The sequence below is a fragment of the Eurosta solidaginis genome, chromosome 3 (genome assembly GCF_040869045.1).
Source record: "Eurosta solidaginis isolate ZX-2024a chromosome 3, ASM4086904v1, whole genome shotgun sequence".
In the NCBI taxonomy this organism is placed as follows: Eukaryota; Metazoa; Arthropoda; class Insecta; order Diptera; family Tephritidae; genus Eurosta; species Eurosta solidaginis.
In genome coordinates, this window is record NC_090321.1 from 201,283,598 (window position 1) to 201,307,557 (window position 23,960).

Here is a 23,960-nt window from a genome sequence, read left to right on the forward strand (position 1 = left end):
ATAAATCCAGATAGAAGTCTGGTTCAATTTGTGAGCCAGATAATTTGTTAATTACTTCTTTTTAGTTTGGCAACACTGCCTTTAATAAACCTACTTTTTCAAAATTAGATCTCGCTGCTTAGCATTTCGCCGTATGAGTTAAATGAAAAACATCGGCGACATATGCCTATCACATTTCACGTGTGCGAAAATTTCACGACATCTGCTTTTCAAGTCTCTCAATGATCCAGAGCATTCCCGTGAGAAGTGAGCGTGAGCCGGAGCTGTAAAACTCATTGGAAGGCGGCAATTGTTTTTCGTATGGCGTTGTCAAAGCGTAGGCACGCAACCAAAGAACTTATGTAAATTTTTCGATACTTCGCCCGACAGATGAATTAATGAATGCAAGACAACCAAAGCGTCTGTGAAAATCCTCCTTAATTTTTGTAGCTGTGAAAGTCTCCTGCAAATAAAATGGTGCTGTAAGTGCAAACAAATCAAACTCCTATATGACACTACTTTATTTTCTATGTATTTTTCATGTATTTTTATACTCAGTTGAGCAGAGCTCACAGAGTATATTAAGTTTGATTGGATAACGGTTGGTTGTACATATATAAAGGAATCGAGATAGATATAGACTTCCATATATCAAAATAATCAGGATCGAAAAAAAATTTGATTGAGCCATGTCCGTCCGTCCGTCCGTCCGTTAGCACGATAACTTCAGTAAATTTTGAGGTATCTTGATGAAATTTGGTATGTGGGTTCCCGAGAACTCATCTCAGATCGCTATTTAAAATGAACGATATCGGACTATAACCACGCCCACTTTTTCGATATCGAAAATTTCGAAAAACCGAAAAAGTGCGATAATTCATTACAAAAGACAGCTAAAGCGACGAAACTTGGTAGATGAGTTGAACTTATGACGCAGAATAGAAAAATAGTAAAATTTTGGACAATGGGCGTGGCACCGCCCACTTTTAAAAGAAGGTAATTTAAAACTTTTGCAAGCTGTAATTTGGCAGTCGTTGAAGATATCATGATGAAATTTGGCAGGAACGTTACTCCTATTACTATATGTACGCTTAATAAAAATTAGCAAAATCGGAGAAGGACCACGCCCACTTAAAAAAAAAAATTTTTTTTAAGTAAAATTTTAACAAAAAATTTAATATCTTTACAGTATATAAGTAAATTATGTCAACATTCAACTCCAGTAATGATATGGTGCAACAAAATACAAAAATAAAAGAAATTTTCAAAATGGGCGTGGCTCCGCCCTTTTTCATTTAATTTGTCTAGGATACTTTTAACGCCATAAGTCGAACAAAAACTAACCAATCCTTTTGAAATTTGGTAGGGGCATAGATTTTATGACGTTAACTGTTTTCTGTGAAAATGGGCGAAATCGGTTGATGCCACGCCCAGTTTTTATACACAGTCGTCCGTCTGTCCTTCCGCATGGCCGTTAACACGATAACTTGAGCAAAAATCGACATATCTTTAATGAACTTAGTTCACGTGCTTACTTGGACTCACTTTATCTTGGTATAAAAAATGAACGAAATCCGACTATCACCACGCATACTTTTTCGATATCGAAAATTACGAAAAATGAAAAAAATGCCATAATTCTATACCAAATACGAAAAAGGGATGAAACATGGTAAGGTAATTGGATTGTTTTATTGACGCGAAATATAACTTTAGAAAAAACTTTATAAAATGGTTGTGACACCTACCATATTAAGTAGAAGAAAATGAAAAAGTTTTTCAGGGCGAAATCAAAAGCCCTTGGAATCTTGGAAGGAATACTGTTCGTGGTATTACATATATAAATAAATTAGCGGTACCCGACAGATGATGTTCTGGATCACCTTGGTCCACATTTTGGTCGATATCTCAAAAACGCCTTCACATATACAACTAAGGTTTGTTTTTAGTTTCAAAATTTTTTGCATAAAAATACAACTAAATTTAAAGTGTAAATTGTGTGTGCAAATGAGTTTTCAATAAGTGTACATTTTTCAGTTTTTCATAGTTAAGGAATTGACCTCCAGATTCTTGTGTTACACAAATATAGTGAACTTGGGTACAGAAATTAAAATTAAAAAGTTTTTCACAATAATTTAAAAAACTCTACGTTTTCTCTGCTTTTTACACTTAAAAGAGTAACCCTCCGTAATAAATTAAACTTTTAATGAAAATCAATAACTCTGAACAGAACACTTTTCGCCATGATATAATATTAAAATGCTGTGGAACAGGAGCAACACTTTTGTGACTACATAAACCCTGTTTCAATCTTTTACGTATCTGCACAGAACCCTAATGGACCGTTTTCAACCGAAACAACAATGACAACCCAGATTTCCCGTTATGCTCACTTAAGCGAGTGCCTGTCAGAAAGAAGTCAACACACTTGTATAGGTACACCCCTGCGAAAACGCTCGCGTCAATCCACGTCATTTCACTAGTCATTTTAAAGCCATATTGAACAGCCTGTCAGGCAGTTGACAGATAAGAGATCACACTTTGTCATCATTCACAATGACGCTGTCATTTCGATGACAGCAAGAAACGTCGATGTGTTAGTGGAGAGCGGAAAAAGCTTTGAACGTGTGGGTGAACTAGTTACCATTGTGAATGATGACTCAGGTGATCCAGTCACTTTGGAATTTTCACGTTTATGCAGAAGAGATCACACCTTGTCATCATTCACAATGCTAGTTACCTCCGTCTTGTAGGGATGTACTAGAGATATACGCCGCCGATAAACGCCGCCGCCGCCGCCGATTTTGGTCGTTTTTCGCACGGCGCCGCCGAATGTCAAAAATATCGGCGCGGCGTCGGCGCGTTACTATATTTTTTACTCGCTTAAGACTGTTTAGGCCATTTATTGTTCATGTCGAAAATTAGTCGGATATGGTCGAAAGTCGTATCAACGGATGCGTATCACTGCCAGTTATAAGAAACTAATTGCCAAATTTAACCCTTTATAACTATTCAAAAGTTATTTAAAATAACAGGCGCTTTCGATGTCAGATTAACACGGATTTTGCATCACCCAATTCAGCAAGTTATTAAAACAGAACAGTAAAAGATAAGTTATATAATAAATTTATATGCTCACTTTGCATTTTTGAAAAAATTAATAATGAACAATTAATTCAAATAAAATGACCCAAGGCGAACACGTTTTTAAATTGTCCTCAAGAATAAGCGAACTCAGTGATGCAAAATCTTTGGTAGGTTCTAGGGGCATAAACACTCCTTTGAAATTATTCTTACCTCATACTTAAGTTGAGGATATATATACTTATAAGAAGGGTTTGAAAAATCACTAAGTCTTGCATTCAAACATTTGTTGTTTATTTGCGAAACTATACAATAGCGTCTGAAATGTTAATTTTGATTTTCACACTTCATCCTTAACACCCAAGTCTCCCTGTTTGACATTTCCTAAAGTTGGCGGCCCTATCCAAAACTAGTCCCTTGGAGTGAATCACATTGATTATAGCCTATCAACCAAGTTTAAATATCACCTACACGTTACGGCTCCTTTTACAAATGTGAATACGTAGGCACATATATCTACCAGGTAAGGCTTTGTCCTTCGCAAGAACACTCAAAGTGGTGAAGCAAAAGCTTTCCCAAGACAGTGGAACTAATGACCGTGTGTGATACTACCCTAACGTAGTGGACAGTCGAACTTGTCTGAAAACTGAAGTTACGTGGTCATCCATAATGAGCTCCTATATCGTAAGGCCGGAAAACAGTAGTTAACAACTTTCAACTTAAAATCCGTCGACTTTCATTCTAGATTTAATTTAACGAAGACTATTGAAATCAATGTTGTGAACACAAACGTCTGCAATCTTTGGTCTACATTTTAAAAATTTTATCCAGGGTCCTTGTAAAATTTTAATTATGTAGATGCGCCGAGGATTATACGATTTTCACCCATGTCGCAATGACATCCACTTAGACTGCTTATGATTTCGAGGGCGGCATCCTTGGCCGAAAAGTCACTCCCTAACGTTTCAAGGTGTTTCTCTGGTGTAGCTCGTCAGTATAGCGCGACAAAAGCATACGTTTGAAAGTCTTCGGAGCTACACCTAGAGCTTCTAGGAAAGTGACGTCGACGAAGGTATGAGTTCGAAGTCGCAGTCCTATAGCTTCTGTACTGGCATATGGTGTGAGGCTCAGGAGGCGTGGTAGCGACTGGTGGAAGGGATTCCTACTGTTCGCACATCGGGATTTGTAGCTCTAAAAAAAGCCGAAAAAACTGGAGGCGCCTTGTGCCACGAGAGTCATGAGTATTAATAGACCACTAATAGCAACCCTAAGTCGCCTTTATGCGTGACCGCCAAGGAGCGACAAATGATTTAAAGAAATTGTGTTCGCGACGATTATTAGGAGTTAACCCTAGGTGAAACTATGCTTTGCACGAAATATACAGGCAAAAGTGTGACTATTTTATGTATCCCTATTTCTTTTCAGCAGACGCAGCAGTACCAATTCCAAAGACAGGGTTAGGTTCGAAGCCTCTCTGGAGCAAGCGAGCGAGGGACAATCCCTTCGCAAGGAGCTACTCCTGAAAATGTTTGAATGGTCTGCGAGATTTTGATGCAAAACCCCCGGATATTTCGGAAATGGCCACACGTTGATTTCCTTAAATACATATAAACAAAACCTTTCCTAAATATTATTTTTTTAAATAGAAAAATGAATCTTTTAAAGTAAGAACACCGGCGTACGCCGGCGGGCCGCCTACGCCGCCGCCGCCGATAAAGTAATCGGCGTAAACCTCTAATATGTACCATGTACGTATACGAGCAGCGGAGAGTCAATGCACAAACACATGCATATATCTGAGATACTCCTATAAGTATGCAATGAGAAAAACTATAAAATTGTGCAATTGTAGTTACAGCTGAGAAGTTTGAGAGCTACTGGACTAGTAGATTCTGGAAGCGCCTCGAAGATGTAAATACACTTCCACCTTGCGCACTTGTGTGTATTGAGCTTAGTATGCAATTGAAAATATTTGGATTTTTCAAATGCATAGTAGGCGAGGTGAAAAAATAATTTGTTTGAGTTTTTTTTTTGGAATTTGATTTGGATGTGATCGAATTAAAGAATCGTGTTCATCTGATATGCAAATTAATAACCAAATTTTAAAAAATATATTTTAATTATTAAATAAAATATTAATATAAATAGTTACAAAATATACGTGTATGTGTGTGTTATTTAATTAAAGCGTATGCGTGTGTATTGGTGCATAAATGCACGTAAGAAGACATTCCTTTTATGGAGTCTTTATATGGCGACCGTGGGCCGGAGCCCTACAATAAGAAAAGTTATGAAGTTTGAAGAATTGCATTGAAAATGAATTAATGCAAATTATATGTGTATATGTGTTGTGACGTAATAAAAAAAAAGACAAAAAAAAAAATTGAAAAAAAAAGTTTTATACTATCGAAATACAAAATTATATTTAAATCTTACAAAAAAAAAAAAAAAATCTATGAAAATAAAGATTTTACAAAAGAAATAGGTTAATAAGAGCTAATATATGAACTAATATCCACGTTTTAGAAAACTTAAATATATATATATTGTCACGGATATTAGCATCACTAAATTATCCCACCACTAAAGCGATGCTAAGGCCATGCCAAGCAGTATTTACGTTAATAATTAAATCAAGTATACACATATATAAGGCAGCCCAGAGAGATGTCACACACAGATGCATTTACTTATATGCCTATGTGCGCGCGAGAGACTATAAACTACAAACATTCACATCAATAATTCAATCTTTATGTATCTACATAAACGAATAAATAATTGCGTCTACACATATGTACGTATACGAGCAGCGGAGCGGCAATGCACAAACACATGCATATATCTTATCTGAGTTGTCACAAGAGAGAGCAATAATTTGTGCACGTAGTTGTGGCTGGCGATTTTGTAGCCGAAACAACTAGTAAGTTCTGGAAATCGAAGAGCCTAGAAGTATGCAGCGTAAACTATAAAAGCGGGGCAAGCGAGTAAGAAGTAATTCAGTTTGATTTGAGTTGTCAAGCAGTTTGATTAAGACGATATCTAGCAGTGTTATTTTGAATAGTAGAGTTTCATTGAGCTATCAATCAGTGTGGTTATTAAGCAAGCTATTCGTTACACAGTTTGTTATTGTGAAGTACTTTAATAAAGACCATTTTGCATTATTACAAATTGGAGTTATTTATTCAACAGTTTAGTGATTCGAACTTAGCAGAGGATTGCAAATAAGAGGATTTGCAAGCAAATTCGTTACAATTGGTGTCAGAAGAGGAATTGTTGAATAAATTCCAGAAGACAACAAGGATATGGCAAAGTTCAGTGAATTAAAGATCCAGCAACTGAAGAAGGAGTTGGAGAGCCGTGGATTGAATACAAGCGGCGTTAAACTAGAACTTCAGGCACGGCTACGAGAGGCAATGGAAGCAGAAGAATTGATGTGGAAGAGTATGTCTTTCACCTTGATGGCGAGGAGACAACAAAAATTGAAGAGAAAAACGAAACATCGCAGACGGTTACCAGCACAGCTTTGAACATGATTTTGGCTGCAATATCTGCTCAAACATCGACAGTGGCTTCTCAACTGGAATCGCAAAAGACAGATATAACATCTCAACTGGCATCTCAACTAGAAGGACAGAAAACGTATATGTCATCTCAACTAGAAGAACAGAAAACGTATATGTCATCACAGATGGAATCCCAAGAGACACGAATAACATCGAAGATGGAAGAACAGAAAACACACATGGCGTCACAAATTGCAGAACAATTAAAAGAACAAGAGGCACGCATAACATTACAGCTCGAAGCACAAGAAGAGCGTATCTCAACAAAGCTGGAGGCACAGGAAACAAAATTCTCATCGCAGCTGGAGGCTGTTAGTGAACGACAAAATAAAGTGGAGGCCGAGATGGATGCTTTGAAAGATCGGATTCAGGAGTTACAATTGAACCGTCCAATCACTTCAACGTCTACTCTGAAGGTAAAATCCCCAACGTTTGATGGTTCTGTTCCATTCCAGGTATTTAAGCTCCAATTTGAGAAGACGTCGGCAGCGAATAACTGGAATACTGAAGATAAAGTTGCAGCTCTGTTCGTGGCATTGAAAGGGCCAGCAGCCGAAATCCTACAGACGATTCCAGAAGGAGAGCGGAACAACTATGAAGCATTGATGGCCGCTGTCGAGAGACGTTATGGAAGCGAGCATATAAAACAGATATTCCAAATTGTGTTGCAAAACCGCTACCAAAAAGCAAATGAGACATTGCAAGAGTTTGCTTCAGATGTTGAAAGGTTGGCTCATCTCGCAAATGCGGACGCACCCGTGGAATACACCGAGAAGGTAAAAATCCAGAGTTTTATAAATGGCATACGAGACGTGGAAACGAAGCGAGCTACATACGCAAACCCAAAACTGACATTTGCTGAAACGGTATCACATGCATTGACTCAGGAAACGGCCTCACTATTGAGTAAACCAGCATACAAAGCTCATCGTGTGGAAGTGGAAAGACCAGAGTGGGTAGACACAATTTTGGAAGCACCGAAGGGATCACAACAGAAAAATGCCGGAGTGATTAAATGTTTCAAGTGCGGCAACCCAGGTCATATTGCACGACATTGCAGCACCGGTTCCAATAGCTCCAACAATGTGGGTGGCCGTAAACGCAGAGCTGAAGGAGATGAGCAAATCTCCAAGTCCACTCAATCGTTAAACTAAAGCGAGTCAGCCGCAAGGGGCGACAGCTGGCTCCCTCAATTGAATGCCCCATAATCTCTATCTCACAAATTGGAAGAAGGTCAAACAATCTTACTGTCGGAGGACATGTGGATGGAAAGGAACGTTTACTGACTGTAGATACAGGTGCATCTCATTCCATCATTCGAGCGGATTTAGTCAACAAGAAGATAACACCATTGCATGGAGCAAGATTGCGTACAGCCACTGGAGAACACAGCACGGTTCTAGGAGAAGTATCATGTGAACTCGCAATTGGGAACGTCACGGTAGTACACAATTTTATAGTGGCAGAGATTGTTGATGAAATCATAATTGGAATGGACTTCTTAATCGACCAGGGCATCAAGATCGACATGCAAAGCAAGAAGATGCGATATAAGAACATGGATGTACCACTTAATTTCAGCTACGAGAGAGGCTACAGCAGTAAACGAGTGCTGGTGGAAGAGAGTCAGCGAATACCACCAAAATCCGAAGCAGTCATCTGGGCAAAGGTTGATGGAGATTGTGGGACAAATAAATTGTGGGTTGTCGAAGCAGCAAACAAATCAGCACTGAACATACTTGTAGGAAAAACCCTGGCTATGACAAAACAAGATGGACGTATTCCGGTAAGAGTACTCAATGAGTTCAATTCACCACTCAAACTGACTAAAGGAGCTATTTTGGGAAGATGCCAGGAGGCTGAAGTAGTTATTAACTGTGAACAGCTCCAGGAACACGTTCCAGCTAGTAATACTGATCTTTCAAATGACATCACGGCATGGACACAGGGGCTAGAGGAAGCATATCAGAGTAAGACAAAACAACTGCTCCTAAAGTACGCGAACATATTCGACCAGGATGGTTCTAAACCAGGCCGCACCAATGTTGTGAAACATCAAATTGACACTGGAGATGCGAGGCCGATCCGTCAAGCTCCACGTAGTGTTCCACTGGCGAAGCGGGAAGTTGTGAGTCAAATCATACAAGAAATGAGCGATAGCGGCGTCATCGAACCACCAGCTAGTCCCTGGAGCTCACCGGTAGTACTTGTAAAGAAGAAGGATGGAAAAATGAGGTTTTGCGTGGACTACCGGAAGTTGAATGACGTTACGAAAAAGGATAGCTACCCATTGCCAAGAATTGACGACACTCTGGACTCGCTCTCTGGTACGAAATGGTTTTCCACACTGGACTTGAAAAGCGGCTACTGGCAAGTGGAGGAAGACAAAGAGAAAACAGCCTTCAGCGTCGGAGATGGTCTTTGGCAATTTACAGTAATGCCCTTTGGACTATGTAATGCACCAGCTACTTTCGAGAGACTCATGGATCAGGTATTGAAAGGACTACATTGGAAAACATGCTTGGTGTACCTGGACGACATCATCGTATTGGGCAAGAATTTCGATGAACATCTTAAGAACTTGGAGGAAGTTTTCCAAAGAATAGCTGGCGCTGGTCTGAAGTTAAGTCCCAAAAAGTGTTCGCTGTTTAAAAAGGAAGTAAATTATTTGGGTCACAAGGTAACGACAGAGGGCATCTACACTGCGAACGAAAAGATAGAGGCTGTAAAGGATTGGCCAAGACCACAGAACCTACATGAATTAAGAAGTTTCCTTGGGCTGTGCACATATTACCGCCGATTTGTACCAAATTTTTCCAGCGTAGCCCATAGCCTCCATGAGCTTACAAGAAAAAACAAAGCTTTTGAATGGAAGAAGGAGCAAGAAGTGGCTTTCCGAACATTGAAGGAGCGTTTATGCACTGCTCCAATGTTAGCATATCCGATTCCAGGAGCCACATTTATTCTAGATACAGATGCGAGTGGATATGCTATAGGAGGCGTTTTATCACAACTGGTCGATGGACAGGAGAAGGTAGTTGCATATTACAGCCGTTCGATTGGAAAACCAGAGAGGAACTACTGTGTTACGCGGAGAGAGCTGTTGGCATTGGTAGAGTGCATTAAACGTTTTCACAAATACCTCTACGGCCAGCGATTCCGTGTCAGGACAGATCACGCAGCGTTGAAATGGCTTCTGCAGTTCCGTAATCCGGAAGGACAATTGGCACGGTGGATCGAGCGACTACAAAGCAACGACTTTTCCATTGAGCATCGAAAAGGTAGTACCCATGGAAATGCTGATGCAATGTCACGAAGACCATGTAGTTTGGAATGCAAGCACTGTTCAAAAGCCGAGGCTAAAGAAGACATTATAGATGTCCGGCTAATGAATATAACATGTACAGATGAATGGGACAAGGAACAGCTAAGAAAGTGCCAGCTAGAAGATGCAGATCTGTCACGTGTTATGCAAGGGGTCGAACGAAATGAAAGGCCAAACAGAGAAGAGATGTCAGCAGAGAGTCCCATTGCGAAGTCATATTGGGCACAGTGGAACAGTTTAGAATTGATATCCGGTTGCCTTCATCGAGTATGGGAGAGTGAGGATGGTAAATACAAGAATAAACTGATATTTGTTCCCAGAAAGAGGATTCCTGACGTGCTCAGCGAGCTGCATAATGGTCCAAGCGGAGGTCATCTTGGAATCACGAAGACGCTCGAGAAGATTAAACAGAGCTTCTATTGGGTTGGTTGCCGTCAGTCGGTCACTGAGTGGATTGCGAACTGCGAGGTTTGCAGCAGAGCGAAAGGGCCCAGAACACGAAGTCATGGCCAGATGAAGCAATATAACTCAGGTGCGCCATTTGAAAGGATCGCCATGGATGTCGCCGGTCCATTTCCTACTAGCAACGGCGGAAACAAATATGTACTGGTAGTTATGGATTATTTCAGCAAATGGCCAGAGGTATACCCAATCCCAAATCAAGAAGCGGAAACGGTAGCAGAAGTGTTTATAAACAATTGGGTTGCAAGGTATGGTGTACCAATGGAGTTACATTCTGACAAGGCAGGAATTTCGAATCAGCTGTGTTCCAGGAAATGTGTAAGTCATTGGGCATTCGAAAAACACGGACAACTGCATTGCATCCTCAATCCGATGGTATGGTAGAACGATTCAATAGAACATTGGAGGAGCACTTAAGGAAAGTAGTGGACAAGTACCATAAAGAATGGGATACCCGCATACCATTATTCTTGATGGCTTACCGATCAGCAGTGCATGAGACAACGGGCCAAACCCCTGCAAAAGTAATTTTTGGCAATGACCTTAGACTGCCAGCTGATTTGAAGTTTGGGATAGATGCCAATGCGGAGAGAAATGTCAGGAAATCCACTACTGATTTGGAAGAAGAGCTAAGAGAAATACATGATCTGATAAGGCAACGAACAAAGATTATGAGTGACAAGATGAAAGCCAGATATGATAAAGCAATTAATTCAGAAGGTTTTCAGGAAGGAGATTTGGTGCTGTTATACAACCCACAACGTAAAAAAGGTTTGTCCCCGAAATTGCAGTGTAATTGGGAAGGCCCATACAAAGTTGTAAAACGGATCAACGATGTAGTGTACCGCATACAGGCCATCGGTAAACCACGAACCAAAATGAAGGTGGTCCATTTGGAAAGGCTAGCAACGTTTAGATCGAGAGATTTTTCTGATCGGGACGATCAGACTTAGGTGGAGGGCAGTGTCACGGATATTAGCATCACTAAATTATCCCACCACTAAGGCGATGCTAAGGCCATGCCAAGCAGTATTTACGTTAATAATTAAATCAAGTATACACATATATAAGGCAGCCCAGAGAGATGTCACACACAGATGCATTTACTTATATGCCTATGTGCGCGCGAGAGACTATAAACTACAAACATTCACATCAATAATTCAATCTTTATGTATCTACATAAACGAATAAATAATTGCGTCTACACATATGTACGTATACGAGCAGCGGAGCGGCAATGCAAAAACACATGCATATATCTTATCTGAGTTGTCACAAGAGAGAGCAATAATTTGTGCACGTAGATTTTGTAGCCGAAACAACTAGTAAGTTCTGGAAATCGAAGAGCCTAGAAGTATGCAGCGTAAACTATAAAAGCGGGGCAAGCGAGTAAGAAGTAATTCAGTTTGATTTGAGTTGTCAAGCAGTTTGATTAAGACGATATCTAGCAGTGTTATTTTGAATAGTAGAGTTTCATTGAGCTATCAATCAGTGTGGTTATTAAGCAAGCTATTCGTTTCACAGTTTGTTATTGTGAAGTACTTTAATAAAGGCCATTTTGCATTATTACAAATTGGAGTTATTTATTCAACAGTTTAGTGATTCGAACTTAGCAGAGGATTGCAAATAAGAGGATTTGCTAGCAAATTCGTTACAATATATTCGTATATAAAAAAAAATATTATCTTTGAGCTGTAACAATAATCTGTGAATACTGTTTACAGTAGAACAAAACGAAAAGCGGAACGAAGAGAAATACTAATATTAACATATTAAGTGAACGAAAGGGGAACATAGAGAAATACTAATATTAATATATTAAGTGAACGAAAAGCGGAACTGAGAGAAATACTAATATTAACAATGGTATAAAAAGAAAAGGAACTAAATGCGAACGGAAATGTCAAAGAAACATAAAAATATTCAGTAAACAGTCGTGAGCGGAATAAAACGAAATCGGAAAGTGAAAATTAGTGGAAGAATTTTGGAAAAAGGAAGCTACTGAAATCAATAATGTCCCTCAACTAAACTGCAACAGGGTAGTCAACTATTGAATGGAACAAGTCAGCACTGAATATTAGCAATAATGAAACAATATATTACGAGCGGAAATCATACACTACTACAACAACAACAGCGGAACTAATAATGATTGCAGAATTGGGTATGGCGCACAGTGTACGAAACATGTAGTTTAGCAAATATAAAATAAATTTTTTTTCTTGAACTAAAATTTTCTTAATTTATATTATTTACACTTTTGCACATTTATTATAGTACCACCACACACATGTACTCATTACATATTTACATACAAACTATTACTAATATAATTTATCTAAATATTTAACAATAAAAAAAATTAAAAAAAAAGAAATAAAATTTAAATAATAATAATAATAATTAACATTTTACTAAACTTTATTTTAAATATATTAAAATATATTAACATATGTATGTACAAGTATACGTGTTAATGACAGTGGGCTGGTGTTGATGAAAATTTTAAAATATTTCTTTTTGTTTTTATTTGTTGTTGAAGACAAAATTAAAACAAAATAATTGAAATAAATAATTGAATTCAAATTATTTAATTTTTCTTTTTGAAAATTTACTTTTGCCCTACTGTCCTATATTCACATGTGGTAAAATTTACTTTAATTTAATACAAGCTTTTTATATAAGGCAGTGTGTGCGTAAAATGAATATGTTACTTTTGAAATAAAGCGATACAATTTTCAAAGATGTGGCTTGAAAGCGATGCGTCAGTAATATAAAGAAATTTATTTATATATATAGTATTAAAATTTTAATGTCTCCGAAACAATGTTTTTTTTCCCCCAAATTTTGTAAGCTCAGCGGAAATTTCATTTTATTACGATAAATTACACGGTAATTCTTTTACTATTACATATTCAATATTCAATTTAGTTTGCTTTTGTTTTGTTTTTCTTTTACATGTGCGATTATAATAGTCCACATACATTTTCAAATGCTAGAATAGAATTTAGTGCAGATAGAGATTCTTTATTTGAAGACTTTTTAGGGTTTGATAACACAAATCATTCTACGCAAACTTCATCTTCTAGTTCGATTTCTAATTTTGACCTAACTTCAAATTCTAATTCTTACTTTACTTCTGATACTATTTCAAATTTTAATGATTTAAACATGGCTACTCTTGAGCAAAAGAGGTCATTCATTAGTACTTGTGCCTCGATTATTAGAGAAAACTATAGCGGTGATCCGTTATCACTTGCCTCGTTTATAGATAAAATTGATTTAATAGAAGATTTAACTGATGTATCTTTAACTACTACATTTATATCATTTTTAAAGTCGAAACTCGAAGGCAAAGCTCGCGAAGCTCTACCAACGCAAATAGATTCTATTAGTCAGATTAAAGATGCTTTACGTAGCAGAATTAGGCCAGATAACTCGAAGGTTGTTGCGGGTAAAATTGCGGCCTTAAGGGTAAACAATAATAATTTTACTGATTTTTCAAAACAAGTAGAAGATCTTTCTGATTCGCTAGAACGCTCTTTGATCATCGAAGGTATGACGCAGGCAAAAGCTCATGAGATGGCGGTTGAGCAAACTGTTACTGTTTGTAGGTTGAACAGTCGTTCAGATATGGTGAAGTCTATCCTTGCATCAACAACTTTTAAGGATTCAAAGGATGTTGTTGCTAAAATGATTATTGAGCGTGAACAGGAGGTAAAAGAGCGGCAGGTGTTAGCGTATCGCTCACGTCCGATAAGATCTAATAGTTTTCGCGGGAATTTTAGAGGTAATAATAATTTCGGATACAATAACAATTTTAGATTCAATGGTAATGCAACTAGACCTAACAATAATTTACATTTTCGAAATACTAATTACAATGGAGGTAACAATAGGTATAATAATTACAACAACAATTACAATAGAAATAACAATTGGTCTGTAAATAACAGTAATTCAAATAATCAACGTTTAAATAACAGGAATTCAGTCAATGTTCGTTCTTTAAATGCCGAAGCCCCTCAGGAGCGAACACTGAGGGAGCAGGTGCTATTGGGTTAAATTCTTTTAAATCAATATATTGTCTAAATTTAAATTATTCTGACTTCATCGAAGTCAACTGTAGTGATTCTTATAAAATATGTTCTTTTCTTGTAGATTCTCAGGCAGATATTTCACTTATAAAAATTTCTAGTTTAGCAAGTGACGTAATAATAGATAACAGTAATGTAATAAATATAACAGGTGTAACAACAGACACAGTAACAACTTTAGGCACAGTTAGTACGAACATAGTAGTTTCAAATATATTATTTCCTCTGACTATTCATGTTGTTGATGACAACTTTAATATTCCTTCGGATGGTATAATAGGAAAAGACTTTTTGAAAGCAAACAAATGTATAATCAATTATTCGAATGATACAATAACGATAGGACTAGGGAGAGAAAGAGTTAATATTTCAATTTTGCATAGCACTTCAACAGATACTCTTGTAATTCCACCAAGATGTGAAGTTTTTCGTGTTTTTAGTTTGAATAAATCGGAAAATCCAGTTTTTGTCGATTCTCATGAACTTTGTAGTGGTGTTTTTACCGCAAAATGTGTCATTGATACGGAACATCCTATTTTAAAAATTATTAATACTACTGATGAAGTGAAGTATGTTAAAAACTTCAATATTCAAACTGAGGACATAGAAAATTTTGATATCTATCGCATAAATGAAACATCTGTTGATTCAAAACGCATAGAAGAGCTTAAGTCAGTTTTAGTAAAACAAATACCTTCGTATGCAAAAGATAAATTACTTGACTTATGTTTGAAATATTCAGATATTTTTGCTCTAAAAACAGACTTAATGACGATTAATAATTTTTACGAACAAAAATTAAGACTAACGGACAAGACACCAGTGTACATAAAAAATTATAGATTGCCATATTCACAGCGTGCTGAAATAAATAAACAGGTTGATAATTTGTTAAAAAATGATTTAATTGAAGGAAGTTGTTCAAATTATAACAGCCCATTGATTTTAGTACCGAAAAACGACCCAACTGGACAAAAAGCATATCGAATGTGTGTAGACTTTAGAGCAGTCAATAAAAAACTTGTTGCAGATAAATTTCCTTTGGCACGTGTTGATGATATTTTGGATAACCTTGGTCGAGCTAAATATTTTTCGACTTTGGATCTTTTTTCGGGTTTCCATCAAATTCCATTACATAAAGATTCGAGAGATATAACATCATTTAGTACAGATCGTGGATCTTTTCGTTGGAAAGTTTTACCATTTGGACTAAATGTTGCTCCTAACTCATTTTCAAGAATGATGTCAATAGCATTTTCCGGTATTGCACCTAATCAAGCCTTTATGTATATAGACGATATTATAGTCATTGGATGTAGTGAGACCCATCATTTAAAAAATTTGGAGAAAGTTTTTGAGACATGCAGAAAGTTTAATTTGCGGCTTAATCCTAATAAATGTAATTTTCTTAGATCTGAGGTAACATTTTTGGGGCATAAATGTTCAGCAAAGGGTTTGTTACCTGATGATTCAAAAATAGAGGCAATTAAAAAGTATCCTAAACCGCGTGACAAAGACGCAGTTAGAAGATTTGTTGCATTTGCAAACTATTATAGGAGATTTATACCTAATTTTGCTTGTTTAGCGGCACCTTTGAATCGTTTGAGTCGGAAAAATGTTGAATTTAATTGCGATACCTCGTGCGAGCTGGCATTTGAGAAACTAAGAAAAAGTTTAATGTCTTCAAAACTTTTGCAATATCCAGATTTCACTAAAGAATTTCTAATAACAGTTGATGCTTCGAAAATTGGGTGTGGTGCGATATTGAGTCAAGATCATAATGGTAACGATTTACCAATTTGTTTCGCTTCAAAAGCATTTAGCAAGTCTGAACAAAATAAAGCAATTATCGAATTAGAACTTTTGGTAATATATTTTGCAGTTAAGCAGTTTCGGCCATACGTTTATGGTACACACTTTATAGTGAGATCAGATCATCGGCCGTTAGTTTATTTATTTAATATGAAAGATCCTACGTCAAAACTGTCTAGAATACGTTTAGAGTTATCTGAGTATAATTTTACTATAGAGTATATAAAAGGTAAAGCGAATGTAGGTGCAGATGCTCTTTCTCGTATAACTATAGATGAGTTAAAAAATTCGACTAAACATATATTGGCAGTACAAACAAGGTCAATGACAAAGCAAAAAGAGGAAATACAGATACAAAACGATAACCGACAAATACAGACAGAAACATTACAAGTTTACGACAAATTTGCTTATAGTTTTTCAAATAAAATCCCGAGAATAAAGTCGAATATAAATTATGATAAGAATGGTGATATTAGTAATATAGAAATATGTGCGCACTTAAAACATAAAAAGCTCGAGCTACTTAATTTTGAGATTGTTAACAAAATAGTGAATTTAGATGAGCTACTTTTGAGGCTGGAACATAATGCCGGCAATCACAATATTAAGAATATTGAATGGCAGAAAGATGATAATATTTTTCATCATTTTACTATTGCAAATTTTAAAGAAACCGGGAATAAAATTTTAAAACATTTAATAATTATATTGACAGAGCCAGTAGAGACAGTAACTGATGAAGACACGAAATTAAAACTTATGACAGTTTATCATAATGATCCAATATCAGGTGGTCATTGTGGATATAAGAAGTTATACGCGAAAATACGTACAAAATATTTTTGGAAAAATATGACGCGCGATATTGCTAAATTTGTGAAAAATTGTGAAAAATGCCTGTTAAACAAAGTTAAGCCCAAAACAAAAGAAAATATGGTGCTTACACCAACACCTTGCAAGCCTTTTGATATAGTAGTTATAGACACGATAGGACCTTTGCCTGAGTCGAATAATGGGAATAAGTTCGCAGTTACCATTATGTGCGATTTGAGCAAATATTTAGTTACAATAGCTATTCCAGATAAGAGTGCAAAAACAGTTGCATCTGCAATTTTTGAAAGTTTTATTTTAACTTATGGAATAATGAAATCTATTAAATCAGATTTAGGTACAGAATTTAAAAATGAAATTTTTGCGGAATTGACTAAACTTTTGAAAATTGAGCATAATTTTTCAACACCTTATCATCATGAAACTGTTGGTACTATTGAAAGGAATCATCGTGTATTTATTGAATATTTAAGAGCTTACCTTGACTATTCATTTCCCGAATGGGACGTTTATTTAAAATATTTTACATTTTTGCATAATACAACAACAAGTACTGTTTTTGATAATCTATTTACACCTTTTGAATTAGTATTTGGTAGAAAAGTTACTTTGCCAAATGAGTTAAAGAAGGAAAATATAGATCCAATTTATAATGTTGAAAATTATGCAAAAGAGGTAAAATATCGTATGCAAAAGTCACATCTACTTGCAAAAGAATTAATTAATAAACATAAAATTAGAAATAAAAATGTTTACGATAAAACAACAAAACCTTTGACTATTAATATAAATGATCGAGTTCTAATAAAAAAAGAACCTAGAGATAAACATGCAAACATATATCAGGGCCCCTACACTACAACAAAAACTGATGGAGTTAATGTAACAATTTTTGATAACAAAATTAAAAAGAAAAAATTAGTACATAAAAATAGAATACATAAGATAAAATAAATATTCTTATATTTTAGTTTTAGCATAGACTAAAATTTAGTTGTTGGATTAATAAAAATTAAAAAACTCAAAAAAAAAAAAAATAAATAAATAAATTGTTTACTAATACAAATTGAATTTAATATTTGAATTATTAATATAATGTTTAGAATCTAAGTTAGTAATTATTTGTAAATTACTTAATGTAGTATTAACCTAATATAGTATTAACATAGTAGTAATAATAATAATTAATAAATAAGTTAGTCTGGTTTTTTTTTTTTTTTTTTTTGTTTTAATACAAAGTGTTCCCTATGATCGAATTTTAGGAAGGGAAGGTACCCCTAAATAATGCATATTCGTTCATTCAAAAAAATTTATCTTGCAGCTGAATAAGCAAGAAGGACGTGACAAAACTGATCATTTTGTCACATCCTTCTTTTCGAAAGGAGGGTGATATAATACACTTCCACCTTGCGCACTTGTGTGTATTGAGCTTAGTATGCAATTGAAAATATTTGGATTTTTCAAATGCATAGTAGGCGAGGTGAAAAAATAATTTGTTTGAGTTTTTTTTTTGGAATTTGATTTGGATGTGATCGAATGTAAAGAATCGTGTTCATCTGATATGCAAATTAATAACCAAATTTTAAAAAATATATTTTAATTATTAAATAAAATATTAATATAAATAGTTACAAAATATACGTGTATGTGTGTGTTATTTAATTAAAGCGTATGCGTGTGTATTGGTGCATAAATGCACGTAAGAAGACATTCCTTTTATGGAGTCTTTATAGATGTATAAAATTGTGCAATTGTAGTTACAGCTGAGAAGTTTGAGAGCTACTGGACTAGTAGATTTTGGAAGCGCCTCGAAGATGTATAAAATTGTGCAATTGTAGTTACAGCTGTGAAGTTTGGGAGCTGCTGGACTAGTAGATTCTGGAAGCACATAGAAGATGCGAAGGTTGAAATCAAAGAGTATAAAAGGCGACAATTGTAGAGGCGCTGAAATTCAGTTTGATTTGAGTTGTCAAGCAGTTACGACTAAGACGATATCTAGCGAGCAATAGCAGTATTATTTTGAAAGTCAGTTTCATTTAAGCTATCAGTTTGGTTATTAAGCAAGCTATTCGTTGCACAGTTTGAGTGTTATTGTGAAGTACTTTAATAAAGGCCATTTTGCATTATTACAAATTGGAGTTATTTATTCAACAGTTTAGGGATTCGAACTAAGCAGAGGATTGCAAATAAGAGGATTTGCAGCAAATTCGTTACAATATTATAAATTTACTTTTAGATTATTTATAAAAGCTGGAGTGTAACCGATACTGGAGCTGAAAACGGAAATATTCCAAACCGAACTTTTTCCATAGCAGGTACCGATACCAGATCCAGCCTAAAACCGAAATTGTTACAAAAGCCTCCTGGCAGAGCCAGAAGGAAAACCCGGAACCGTAATTGAAGTCAGTACTACAACCGAACTAGTATCCAAAAATTAAACCGAAAGCAAAATCGGTTCCGAAGTGAGGGGGCAAAAGCAAAATTAGATCAAAACAACCGTGCAATTGCGCTGAACCCAATGAAGTTTTGTTCTGTGGTATAGCGACTCAATTTCAAATTTTCAACATACCCGTGCTTTTTTAATTAAAAAACTATTACATCTCAAGACATGGAGTACATATCCTTCAAAGAAATCTGCACATCGAATGCCGACATGACGAGCTTCCAACGTTAAACGTTATTATGTATATATGTATCTTCGATATTTATTAGGTTACTAAATTAATTAATTTTTACTTTATAAAATAAATGAAATTTTAAAATAAGTCAGTACTTATTCATGAACATACTATTTTAACCCAGCATTTTATATACAATCTCATCCTAAATTTCCAAATCTCTTGAAGACAGTGACGTTAGCTCTCATACATACATGTATTGAAAATAAGGTCTACTAAAAAAGTATTTAGCAATAGCGATAGCATTTCCCAATATCATTTTAATACTACAAAATAACGACCTTAGGCAGATAAAGTAAGAACTATATACTTCCTAAAAAGTTGTATTTTATATCACTTTACATTTAATTGCTTTGAAATATAAATACATAAATACACACATTAAAAGATGCATACAATACAAAACGGTCCCTTTTTTATATATAATAAACAAAACTAAAGTCGCGACCATTGGATATTTTTCAAATCAATTGGTTCTTGCACCATCTCCCATAATGGAGACATTTCACGTAAACGTTCGACATGTTTGATGCATTTAACGGCAATATAATCAACCACTTCAATGGTGGTAAAACGACCAATACCAAACCTATAAAAATTTAACAATAAATTACTTTCAAATTAACTACACAATTCAGTACGGTAAGCTCGTATACCTTATTGAACTATGTGCCAAATCCTCATCAGTTCCAATCGCACATAGTACGTACGAAGGTTCCAATGATGCTGAAGTACATGCTGAGGCACTAGACAACGCCACATCCTTTAAGGCCATCAGTAATGATAAAATTAATAAGCCACTATAGGTTTGCTCTGGATCACCATTACATGTACCATGTGATAATCTTGAAGTGATGTGATCATATAAACGCTTCGAAAGAAAATCTATATATTTCTTATCATATTCTATTTCTTTAAGTGCAACATCACATGCAGCACCAAATCCAATAACAATAGTCGAAGGCGGAAAAGAAAAACTTTAGCTCGTTCAAAATATATTCCCAAAAAAACGAAAAATGACCCCGGAGTCCTTCGAAACCGGGGTGGAATCCATATTATTTTTGCGCATAACACCTTTTTGCATTGGCGGCCTTCGGCCGCGCTTGTAAAAAATTAACCTGGGTGGTTCCAACACCGATTTGGAGACCAAAATTATATCCCCGCAAAACACTTATGTTCAACATTGTTTTGTGGGTAAAACAAAATCATCAAATTTGCAATAACCACATGAAACTTTTCAATTGAAAATTTTTAATTTCCTTTGCAAATATCTCTTGACAGACACAAAACATTTAACCTCCGCCTTCGGATTATTGTTGTCGAGATCAATACGCGTCTTTTAGCACCTCTCTCGATATTTTAGGATGCGTATTATCAGTGTGATGCCGTCGTACAGAATTACCAAGTGTTGATGTGCTGCAAATGTTGAAGACATGATTCAGCTGCTATATGTAAATAAATAATAACAGTAAATGGAAATAGTCTAGTTGAAGGGTCGACTGCTAATACGCTACCAAAAATATCGAAATACCTTTTTGCGTTGGCGGCCTTCGGCCGCGCTTATAAAAAATAACCCTGGGCTACGCCATGCCAAGTCCGGGTATGTGGTATAACCGTGTCTACCGCCACGGTGATGCACAATTTTTTTTGTGGGTACGAACACAAAAACAACCACATGGAAATCGCCAACTTCAACTGCAAATATCTCCGGACAGAGATACAATTTTTCTTTTCCGCCTTCGGATTATTGTTCTCGAGATTAATACGCGTCTTTTGACACTTCGCTCGATATTTTTTGACGCGTATTAGCAGTCGACCCCTCAACTAAATAAATATAAATATTAAACCATTCAAGGTTCGGATCGAGCTCAAGGCCAGAACAATAATTTTTTTCCTAATGATAATTATTGTTATTTTTTAATTTTTCTAAATTTGAAAAATTGTATTTTGTTTTTGGAATAGTAAGTAGAAAATTTTTCAGACAACCTGCCATAGCTGCGCAGATAGATCCATTTCGAAGGGTGCTAAGCCTTCATCATCAGTACGCTTTAGGCATGCTGCGCTAACCATTTAGCTATACAGCGGTGGTTTGTTTGACTGGCAAAAAATTTGCTACTTCTATTCCTTTTTTACCAACTATATTTATTCAGTGTTGCGCCATCTGGTGCAAATCACTGATAATGTTGGATTTTTGTTTATTGTCAACTACTGTGCTTGACATTCCCAAGTGCTCATGGTTTATTAACAATTGTTTTTGTTTTTATCGGCCTATTGATAAATCATTCAAGGTTCGAATCGAGCTCAAGGCCAGAACAATAATTTTTTTCTAATGATAATTATTGTTATTTTTGAATTTTTCTAAATTTGAAAAATTGTATTTTGTTTTTGGAATAGTAAGTAGAAAATTTTTCAGACAACCTGCCATAGCTGCGCAGATAGATCCATTTCGAAGGGTGCTAAGCCTTCATCATCAGTACGCCTTAGGCATGCTGCGCTAACCATTTAGCTATACAGCGGTGGTTTGCTTGACTGGCAAAAAATTTGCTATTTCTATTCCTTTTTTACCAACTATATTTATTCAGTGTTGCGCCAAGTAGAAAATTTTTCAGACAACCTGCCATAGCTGCGCAGATAGATCCATTTCGAAGGGTGCTAAGCCTTCATCATCAGTACGCTTTAGGCATGCTGCGCTAACCATTTACTTCTATTCCTTTTTTACCAATTATATTTATTCAGTGTTGCGCCATCTGGTGCAAATCACTGATAATGTTGGATTTTTGTTTATTGTCAACTACTGTGCTTAACATTCCCAAGTGCTCATGGTTTATTAACAATTGTTTTTGTTTTTATCGGCCTATTGATAAATCATTCAAGGTTCGAATCGAGCTCAAGGCCAGAACAATAATTTTTTTCTAATGATAATTATTGTTATTTTTTAATTTTTCTAAATTTGAAAAATTGTATTTTGTTTTTGGAATAGTAAGTAGAAAATTTTTCAGACAACCTGCCATAGCTGCGCAGATAGATCCATTTCGAAGGGTGCTAAGCCTTCATCATCAGTACGCTTTAGGCATGCTGCGCTAACCATTTACTTCTATTGCTTTTTTACCAACTATATTTATTCAGTGTTGCGCCATCTGGTGCAAATCACTGATAATGTTGTATTTTTGTTTATTGTCAACTACTGTGCTTGGCATTCCCAAGTGCTCATGGTTTATTAACAATTGTTTTTGTTTTTATCGGCCTATTGATAAATCATTCAAGGATCGAATCGAGCTCAAGACCAGAACAATGATTTATCAATAGGCCGATAAAAACAAAAACAATTGTTAATAAACCATGAGCACTTGGGAATGTCAAGCAGTAAACAAAAATCCAACATTATCAGTGATTTGCACCAGATGGCGCAACACTGAATAAATATAGTTGGTAAAAAAGGAATAGAAGTAGCAAAATTTTTTGCCAGTCAAACAAACCACCGCTGTATAGCTAAATGGTTAGCGCAGCATGTCTAAAGCGTACTGATGATGAAGGCTTAGCACCCTTCGAAATGGATCTATCTGCGCAGCTATGGCAGGTTGTCTGAAAAATTTTCTACTTACTATTCCAAAAATAAAATACAATTTTTCAAATTTAGAAAAATTAAAAAATAACAATAATTGTCATTAGAAAAAAATTATTGTTCTGGCCTTGAGCTCGATTCGAACCTTGAATGATTTATCAATAGGCCGATAAAAACAAAAACAATTGTTAATAAACCATGAGCACTTGGGAATGTCAAGCACAGTAGTTGACAAAAATCCAACATTATCAGTGATTTGCACCAGATGGCGCAACACTGAATAAATATAGTTGGTAAAAAAGGAATAGAAGTAGCAAATTTTTTGCCAGTCAAACAAACCACCGCTGTATAGCTAAATGGTTAGCGCAGCATGCCTAAAGCATACTGATGATGAAGGCTTAGCACCCTTCGAAATGGATCTATCTGCGCAGCTATGGCAGGTTGTCTGAAAAATTTTCTACTTACTATTCCAAAAACAAAATACAATTTTTCAAATTTAGAAAAATTAAAAAATAACAATAATTATCATTAGAAAAAAATTATTGTTCTGGCCTTGAG

At 35.7% G+C, this 23,960-nt stretch overlaps 1 protein-coding gene across 1 annotated transcript; it reads right to left on the bottom strand.

Moving 5' to 3' along the window:
* Positions 1-20,275: 20,275 nt before the first annotated feature.
* Positions 20,276-21,275, bottom strand: LOC137246084 (cysteine desulfurase, mitochondrial-like). The gene is made up of 3 exons (XM_067777179.1): positions 21,187-21,275; positions 20,497-20,817; positions 20,276-20,429 (listed from the first exon to the last, which is right to left on the bottom strand). The coding sequence occupies exons 1-3, from the start codon at positions 21,273-21,275 to the stop codon at positions 20,276-20,278; spliced, it is 564 nt and encodes a 187-aa protein (XP_067633280.1).
* Positions 21,276-23,960: the final 2,685 nt, after the last annotated feature.

Bases quoted from the DNA above. Each gene is read 5' to 3' on its own strand.
- LOC137246084 (XM_067777179.1), bottom strand. From the start codon at position 21,275: ATGTCTTCAACATTTGCAGCACATCAACACTTGGTAATTCTGTACGAC. The intron at 20,818-21,186 runs GTGCTAAAAGAC...AACGAGCTAAAG, and splicing joins ATCCTAAAATATCGAGAGAG to TTTTTCTTTTCCGCCTTCGA. The intron at 20,430-20,496 runs GTATACGAGCTT...AAATTTTTATAG, and splicing joins TTGGCACATAGTTCAATAAG to GTTTGGTATTGGTCGTTTTA.